Source organism: Carlito syrichta, unplaced genomic scaffold (assembly GCF_000164805.1).
Source record: "Carlito syrichta isolate Samal-C Ts95f unplaced genomic scaffold, Tarsius_syrichta-2.0.1 Scaffold200943, whole genome shotgun sequence".
NCBI lineage: Eukaryota > Metazoa > Chordata > Mammalia > Primates > Tarsiidae > Carlito > Carlito syrichta.
Genome location: NW_007145039.1, coordinates 1 through 8832, shown reverse-complemented (window position 1 = coordinate 8832; position 8832 = coordinate 1). Strand labels below are relative to the sequence as shown.

The 8832-nt window shown below is 48.3% G+C and overlaps 2 protein-coding genes across 2 annotated transcripts; both read left to right on the top strand.

Annotated features, from left to right (window-relative positions):
- The first annotated feature begins 307 nt into the window (after window positions 1-307).
- On the top strand, window positions 308-994 carry LOC110594986 (keratin-associated protein 5-8-like). Its single transcript, XM_021709378.1, has one exon. The coding sequence runs from the start codon at window positions 308-310 to the stop codon at window positions 992-994; it is 687 nt and encodes a 228-aa protein (XP_021565053.1).
- Window positions 995-7384: 6390 nt separating this feature from the next.
- On the top strand, window positions 7385-7903 carry LOC110594985 (keratin-associated protein 5-2-like). Its single transcript, XM_021709377.1, has one exon. It carries the CDS (start codon window positions 7385-7387, stop codon window positions 7901-7903), a length of 519 nt encoding a protein of 172 aa, XP_021565052.1.
- The last annotated feature ends 929 nt before the right edge of the window (window positions 7904-8832 follow it).

Here is an 8832-nt window from a genome sequence, read left to right as displayed (position 1 = left end):
CAGACCTCCACCCATCACAGGCGGAAGGCAGAGAGGCAGAGGCCGGGTGGAGGGCAGGGTCCACTCCGTGAGGAAGTGGCCAAAGTTAGACTCAGAAAGCGAGTGTGGGATCAGGCCAGTGAGAACCCCGTGACCAGCAAACAAACAACCGCCTCCAGGAAGTATCGTCAACAGCCATGGTGATGTGACCCAGTGCTGAGTGACCCAGGCAGGATATAAAGGCCTCGTGGGCACAGAGGTCTCCATACCCACACACCCCACTCTCCGCCTGCTCCTCTACCCGTTCCACTCTCAATCCACCAGAACCATGGGCTGCTGTGGCTGTTCTGGAGGCTGTGGCTCCGGCTGTGGGGGCTGTGGCTCCGGCTGTGGGGGCTGTGGCTCCGGCTGTTGTGTGCCCGTCTGCTGCTGCAAGCCCGTGTGCTGCTGTGTGCCTGTCTGCTCCTGCTCCGGCAGTGGCAAAGGGGGCTGTGGCTCTTGTGGGGGCTCCAAGGGGGGCTGTGGCTCTTGTGGAGGCTGCCAGTCCAGATGCTGCCAGCCCGTGTGCTGCTGTGTGCCAGCCTGTTCCTGCTCCGGCGGTGGCAAAGGGGGCTGTGGCAGCTCTGGGGGCTGCAAGGGGGGCTGTGGCTCCTGTCAGTCCAGCTGCTGCCAGTCCAGCTGCTGCCAGCCCGTGTGCTGCTGTGTGCCTGTCTGTTCCTGCAAAGGGGGCTGTGGCTCCTGTGGGGGCTGCCAGTTCAGCTGTTGCACACCCAGCTGCTCTCAGTCCTGCTGCTGCCAGTCCAGCAAAGGGGGCTGTGGCTGTTCTGGGGGCTGCAAGGCGGGCTGTGGCTCTTGTGGGGGCTGCCAGTCCAGCTGCTGCCAGCCCGTGTGCTGCTGTGTGCCGGCCTGTTCCTGTTCCAGCGGTGGCTCCAGTGGGGGCTGCGATGGCGGCTGTGGCTGCTGCCAGCCCAGCTGCTGCAAACCCTGCTGCTGTGTCCCTGTTTGCTGCCAGTGAACGGTCTGAGGTTCTGAACGGGGGCCTCGCTGAGTCCTGCCGATCCAGGCTTCCCAAACTGTGACCCATCCTTCATGCCCTCCCCCGCCACACCCGAGGGCCCGTTTCCCCACATGGAATGAGGCCATACTGGGCTGCCTGCTCCCAGGCGAGGCCTCACCGATGTCCACTGCCTCCGAACCATGCTCTCCCCATCTGCTGTGTCGGACTTGCCCCTCAAGCCCTACCACAGTCTTGCCGGGGCCCTCGGGGTGAGCTCCTGACCCTGTGCAGTCCTGCCTTTTCGGGCCAGGAGAGTCGAGCATGGGCGATCCACTTCGGGCCTGGAGGGAGGAGGGAGGTCCTGGGAGCGGCTTTGCGAGTCCAGGCCTCTGCTGGTCTTAATTGAATGTTGCAGCCAATAAAACATCGAAACCACAAACTGACTCCCACGTCTCGCTGATTTCTGTTGTTCTCCACTGTGTCTGCTGTTCTGTTCTTGCTATGTTCATCCTGAAGGGACTGGGGTGATGTGGTGGAAGGTGTTGGGACGGAGCAGTGGATGGGATTAGTGGGAGTTTAAATGTTCCTTTAAAAAATGCATGAACCTGAAGGCAGCATTAGAAACTCTCCACAATAATTCACAGAGAGAAAAGACAATAAAATTTCTGAAAGTAGAATCAATGATCTGCAGATAGTGCAGTCTGTCTATTAGACTGGTACTGGGATTCAGCAGAGTAAAAAAAGAGAAATAAAAAATTAGAGACATGGCCCCAAATGCTCTAATACTCTTGATAATGGTAAATACACAGTGAAAATAAATTCAATGAAATGTAAGCGTGAAAGCACAGTCTAATTAAATTTCTCAAAAGTAGCTGTCAGGAGAAAATCACAAAGGCAGCTGGAGGAAGAATAAGCCCAAAGAGGTGCGGAAGAAGCATAAGGCACCCACAGATGTCCTGGAACAGCCACACAGAAAACAGGCAGTCCGCATCTTTAAACACTAAAGGAAAAAAAAAGCACTGTCCACCTCGAATGTTCTACCCAGCAACAATCTCTTTCAAAATACAAGTGACCAGGACTTTACAGACACACAATAGTTGAATCCAGCACCATCCAATTCAAATTTCCCGAAATGACAATAGAGGAAATTTGGAGTTACACAAAACGACAAAGTGCATTGAAATTTTAATTATGGGGATTGATATGTAAGAACTTTTCTTACGATTCAAATGTGTTAGAAATAGAATGACCTGTTTAAACAAACCAATGACGATGTAGTGATGGGTTATAATATGTGATCATAAAATGTATGTCAAAAATGGGATAAAGGCGTAGAAAGGATGGATGGAAGTAGATTATTGTAAATGGACTCAACTCTGTGTGGAGTGATACAACAATACTTGTAAGCAGACCCAGCTCAATTAAAGACATATCCCTTAAAAGTTTCAACCGTATATTTTGTTTCTTTTGAATTCAACGGAGGCTTCTGCTTCTGCCAAGAGGGAAAGATAGGGGCCAGTTTCACATTAAAAAAATCAATCAATGGAATCCACCATGTCAATAATTCAAGAGAAAACGCCTATGTTCATCTCAATATATGCATCCACTCTTGACAAAATCTCTCAGAATACCAGGGATAGAAAACCATTTCCTCCAGTTGATAAAAATCCTCTTGGAGAAGACTTCAGCCAAGATCATCCCTCGTTGTGTAAGACCAAATGTTTTCACATAAGATCAGCAACAAGAAAAGGATATCGGCTCTCACTACTCCTGTTCAATGCTGCACTGAAGGGCCTGGCCAGCCTAGTAAGAAACAGAGCTAAGAGTCGTGATAAGTAGCAATTCTTTAAAGATCTAGAAATTGACCTTGCAAACACTCCAGCAATCCTCCTTCTGTGAATGTGCTGGAGGAACTTAAACCACTCTTCCAAAAAGACACCTGCACACGCATGTTTTTTGTAGCTCTATTCACAATAACAAAAACATAGAACCAACTTTGCTGCCCACTGATACAGGGCTGGGTTTTAAAATGTGGTATATATACTTGAAGGAATATTATGCAGCCACAAATAAGGACAATATTATGGACTCTGCAGCAACTTGGATCTATTTAGAGTCTATAATACTCAGTGATCTCTCACTGCAACAAAGAACGGAGTACCACGTGTTCTCACTCATAAGCAGACCCTGAACATTTACTATAATCTACAAGAAAGGGATTGGCAGTAGCCAGAAACTGCCAGGGGTGGGAGGGAGGGGACACATAACATTAATAAGGGCACCTGATCTCAAACCAGGTGAAGTGGGGAACCAAAGGGAGACCAAACTTTACCTGTACGATGACCACGTGTATACCTAATACTGAATTGTACCCCACATCTTTCAAATAAAAATAAATATAAGCAAAAGAGAGAGGGAAAAAACAGAAATTCAACAGGTATGCAGATTGGAAAGGAAAAAGTAAAACTATCCTTTAGCGACATAATATTATCTGTAGAAGATTCCAAGGTGTCTATTAAAAGCATCTAGAAAAAATAATTCAGCAAGGTTAGCGAATACAAACACAACATACAAGAATAAATTGTATTTTTATTTTTGGGGTCAGAATCTCACTCTGTTGGCCAGGTTGGAGGGCAGTGGCACGCTCATGGCCACTGGAGGTCGACATTCTTTCTGGGCTTAGGCAATCCTTGTCTCAGCCTTCCTAGTAGCTCAGGTTTGCACCACCATACCCATCTAATTGTTTTTTGATTTGTTGTACAGACGAGGTCTCACTAAGTTGCCCAGGCAAGTCTCGAACTCATGAGCTCAGGCAATCCTCTCACTTCTGCCTCTCAAAGTGCTGGGATTACAGGCGTGAATCACCATACCCATCTGCTATTTCTACATACTAAGAACGAACTCTAGAAAATAAAATTTTAAAGAACATAAAGTGATTGGAAAAAATGTTAACAGAATATGGGCATGACATGTATATTAAGATCTCCAATACATTGGTGAGAGAAACTTTAAACTCCAGAGTAAATGGAGAGATATATTGTATTCCTGAAGCGGAGCGACGAGGGTTGCTACGATGTCATTTTTCCTTACATGGACTTATGGATGCAGCAAGATGCTATCAACTCATAAATGGATGCTTTTGTTGAGATTGACAAGTGGTTCTAAAATTTGCTGAGAAAAGTAAAGGAATTGAAAAAACTAAAACACTCCTAAAAGAGAAAAATGCAGTTGTCGGCCTCTCCCTACCTGACTTCCAAACTTCCTGAAATGTTTCAGTGACTGGATGTTGTCTTGGCATTAGGAAGAGGCGTGTGGATCTGTGGAACAGAATATAGAGACAGACTCAACAGATATTTCAATGGATTTCCTTTCAGGATTTTAGTGGGATAAGGAAGGCAGCTTCATCAAATACGGCTAACACCACTGGATAAATGCATGGAAAACCAATCTCAACTTCCACCTCACTCTGCACACAAAAATTAGTTGGAGATCCATCATAGAAGTCGTCATAGAGACCAGAACTCTAATATTCTAACACCCAGGGGACTTCTCAGAGTGGTCAAAAAAGAGCACTAACCATTAGGATGAGAAAGTTAACATAAATTTAAAAGTCAAATACTTTTTCCTATCAAAGAAGTTAAGATCATAATGAGGCAAAGCAGGAGACACAAAAATCTGACAGATAGATAAGGACATACTTGATAGATATAAAAAGATATAGATCAAGATAGAGAAGATATAAAGATAGACGATAATACAGATACGGATGTGTATGGCAAAGCACTTTATGCAGCCTGAATTTATGAAGACCTCCAACACATCAACAACAAAGACAGGAACAAAATGGGCAAAGCATTTCACAAAACTTTTAATAAGAGAGATATATCCGTGGGCAATAAGCACATGAAAAGAACCTCACAGGCATTAGTCATTTCGAAAAGCAAGTCAAAATCAGCAGGAGATGGGATTGCCCACCCCGCTGCTCACGTTTCAAAGCCAACGCAGCCATGTTACCAAAGGCCACTGACACTCCCAGACGTCACTGGGGAGGGTCGACTGGAGAAAACCACTTTGGAAATTGTCAGTTTCTTACGATGTTAAACATACACTGGCCTGCCGTCTAGCGAGTCCGAGTCCTAGATACTTAACAAAAGAAACGAAAACATGTCCGCAAAAGGGCCTTATGCGAATGACGGCCTCCCCACTTATACCGAGGCTGGGTCTGCACTGTCTCCCGTGTCCCCGAACCGCGGTCTGGCTGACTTAGCGGATCTGCGTTTCATCCGCACGCTGAGCAGCTCAAGCCTTTCTCTCCTGCCCACGATTCGAGTTCCTGCCACCGCTATGCTGCCCCTGCCCCCGAGCCCGGTCCCCCGCTCTGTAGTGACTCTTGTGTTCCGCCATCTCCCCAGGCCTCCGGGGTCCCTTCATGAACTGATTCTAGACTCCACCGTGTCGTCTGTGGGCCCTATTGGAGTTAGGATGGCGCATTTCAGGTTTGCGGTGTGACTCAGCCACTCGGGAAAGCTACTTTTGCTTCCCGATGCCGTCCGTGTCGCTGGAATAACGTGTCTTCTTCCCTGGTTTCCTGGCTTCCTCCCTCCCACCTGCCTTCCTCCCTCCCCCTTCCCTCCTTCTTCCCACCTTCCTTCTTGCCTATTTCTCCTTTCTCCATTTCGTTTCTACTTTCTTTCTTTCCTCCTTACTGCTTTCCTCTCTTTCTTCTTCCTTCCGCTCCTTCCCTCCTTCCCTCTTCTCTCTCTGCGTCCTCCCTTTTACTCTCATTTCTGCCTTCCTTGTTTCTTCTTTCCGTCCTTCCTTTCCTACTGTTGTTCTTCTGTTCCTTCCTTCCTTCCTTCCTCCATTTCTTTCTCCTCACTTATTTTGCCCCTTCCTTCTGCCTTCTACCCTTCCTTCTTTTTTCTCCTTTTCTCCCTTATTTCTCTTCTTCCTTCCTCTTTCCCTCTTCCTTCCATCTCCCCCTCCCTCTTCTACTGTAATAGTGCTCCGTTGTATAGTTTTTGGAGCATCTCCTTCTCTCTTTCTCAGCTTTGGACAATCCTATCTAGATTTTCTACTTGTGTGGAAACAAGTTGAGATGCTCTGGCTCCCTTTGCCCAGTGTCTGGGAACAGAGCCCCCAGGCCCAGCCTAGAGGGTGGCACCAGCTGCTGGATTCGCTTCTGGGGTAGCCGCAGGCATGGCTGGCGGGGGCAGAGCCTTGTCAGCAGCCTGGCTCGGACTCACGGCCCAGGTCTTGTGGAAGGTGGCCACCTAGGTGCGCTCCAGCTGGTCAGGAGGGGTAAGCTGCAACCCTGCAAGGCCGCACCCCTGATCTTTGTTTCTGGGGAGAGAGCTTAAGCCCACAGAGTGGGCACCACCCTCTCTGGTGTTTCACTCAGGCTTCTGTCTCCACATTCCTCGTGACATGGCATTTCCTGGAACGATGATGTCTCTCCCTCCAATTTCAGACAAGACGAGGCCTTTCCCCCAAGTTGTAGAGACCCTCATTTTCATACCATCTCGTAGGCCAGGCAGAAAATCAAATGACAATTAAGATGAGGGGAAAGTGGCTTTTACAAATGTCTTGGACTAAACTCCCAGGAAAACACACATGGAAAACAAAGTACATTGTGTGATCACAAAGAATGTGATTCCTCCATAGCGAATAGCTTTTAAAACAATGACAACAAGTCAAAGAAAGTATACCTTGCCATAGAGTAAAAAGATCACCCTCATTCATAACTAATTAAATAAATCCACAATAGGACAATGAGCGAGACACTCTTGCCGTCCCCAAAACTCACGATGATGTGAACAATACAGGATTCTCACTGCTGAGATGCTGAACATGGAGGACCCAAGAGTCACCAGCACCTGATGTCTTCAAGTCAGGAAGGGGAAGATTAACAGAGGCGCATGCAGGTGTCAATGCAGAATGAGGTCAGAGCGTGTGTGTTCAATTCAGCCTCTTAACGACACAGAGAAAAGTCAGGAAGAAACAACCCGGGTGGACACAGAGCCCACAGTTCAAGGACATCTATTTGCACAGGTGGAAAGACAAGACGGGGAGAAACCACCCACATGGTCTTGGTGGAAATGCGTCTTCTGCCTGGCACATGCAGAAATTGGAAGGCGGGTGACCAAGTGAAGGTGAGAGTCTAATCATGAGGAAGTGGCTAAAGATTGACGTTAGCAAGTGAGTAGTTTTGCATCAGGCCACTGAGAACCCCACGTCCAGCAAACCAATAAGCACTTTGAGGAAATACCGTAAACAGCCCTGGTGACGTGACCCAGTGGTAAGTGACCGGGCAGGATATAAAGGCCCTGTGGGCATAGGAGAGCCCAAACCTGATCACTTCTATCTCCACCTGCGCCTCTACCTGTTCCACTCTCAACCAACAGAACCATGGGCTGCTGTGGCTGTTCCGGAGGTTGTGGCTCTGGCTGTGGGGGTTGTGGCTCCAGCTGCTGTGTGCCCGTCTGCTGCTGCAAGCCCGTGTGCTGCTGTGTGCCGGCCTGTTCCTGCTCCAGCGGTGGCAAAGGGGGCTGTGGCTCTTGTGGGGGCTCCAAGGGGGGCTGTGGCTCTTGTGGCTGCTGCCAGTCCAGCTGCTGCCAGCCCGTGTGCTGCTGTGTGCCAGCCTGTTCCTGCTCCAGCTGTGGCTCTTGTGGGGGCTCCAAGGGGGGCTGTGGTTCCTGCGGGGGCTGTAGCTCCTGTGGGGGCTCCAAGGGGGGCTGTGGGTGCTGTCAGTCCAGCTGCTGCAAGCCCTGCTGCTGTCAGTCCAGCTGCTGCAAACCCTGCTGCTGTCAGTCCAGCTGTTGCCAGTCCAGCTGCTGCAAGCCCTGCTGCTGTCAATCCAGCTGCTGCAAGCCCTGCTGCTGCCAGTCCAGCTGCTGCGGCCCCGTTTGCTGCCAGTGCAAGATCTAAGGCTTTGAACTTGGGGCCTTGTGAGTTCTGAAGATCCAATCAATCCAATCTGTGACCTGTCCTTCATGACTCACCCCAGACCACAACTGAGGGCCCATTTTTCCATATGGAACGAAGCTGGATTCAGCTACCAGCTCCCAGGAGAGGCCATGCTGATGTCCACTGCCTCCTAATTCTCTTCCCTAGTCAGCTGTGTCTCACTTGCCCCTCACATCCTTCCTTGCCTTCGCTGGGGCACTCAGGACTGCGTTCCTGACACTCTGCAGTCCTGCTTTTTCAGGCCGGGAGGGTCTGAGCACGGGTGATCCACTCAGGGCCTGGAGCGTGGAGGGAGGTCTTGGAGTGACTTTGCATGTCACACACTCTCCTTGTTCTTAGTTGTATGCCGCAGACAATAAAACATCAGAACCACAAACTGACTTCTACGTTTCACTGATGTCTGTCGTTCTCTGACCATGCCTGCTGTCTGTTTAGGTTATGGTTCAATCTAATAGGATGGCATGATGTGGTGGAGGGTGCTGGGATGGAACACTGGGGAGGGTGAGTGGTAGATTAAATATTTCTTTTGAAAACACATGAGCCTTGAAGACAGCATCAGAAACTATCCAGAATAATTAAGAGCGAAAAAAGCAATAACATATCTTAAAATAGAGTCAGGGACCTGTAAATACTTCAGTCTGTCTAATACAGTGATAGTAGGATTTGGCAAATTAAGAAAGAGACAAAGAAATTTAAAGATATGGCACTATATTCTCCAACACTCCTGAAAATGGTGTATCCACAGTTAAATAAGTTCTCAACAAATTTTAACAAGTAAAACATAAAGGAAAAACATGAAAGCAACACACAATTAAATTTCTCAAAACTAGCAATCAAGAGAAAATTATAAAAGCAGATGGAGAAAGAATAAGTCCAATGAGGTGGTGGCA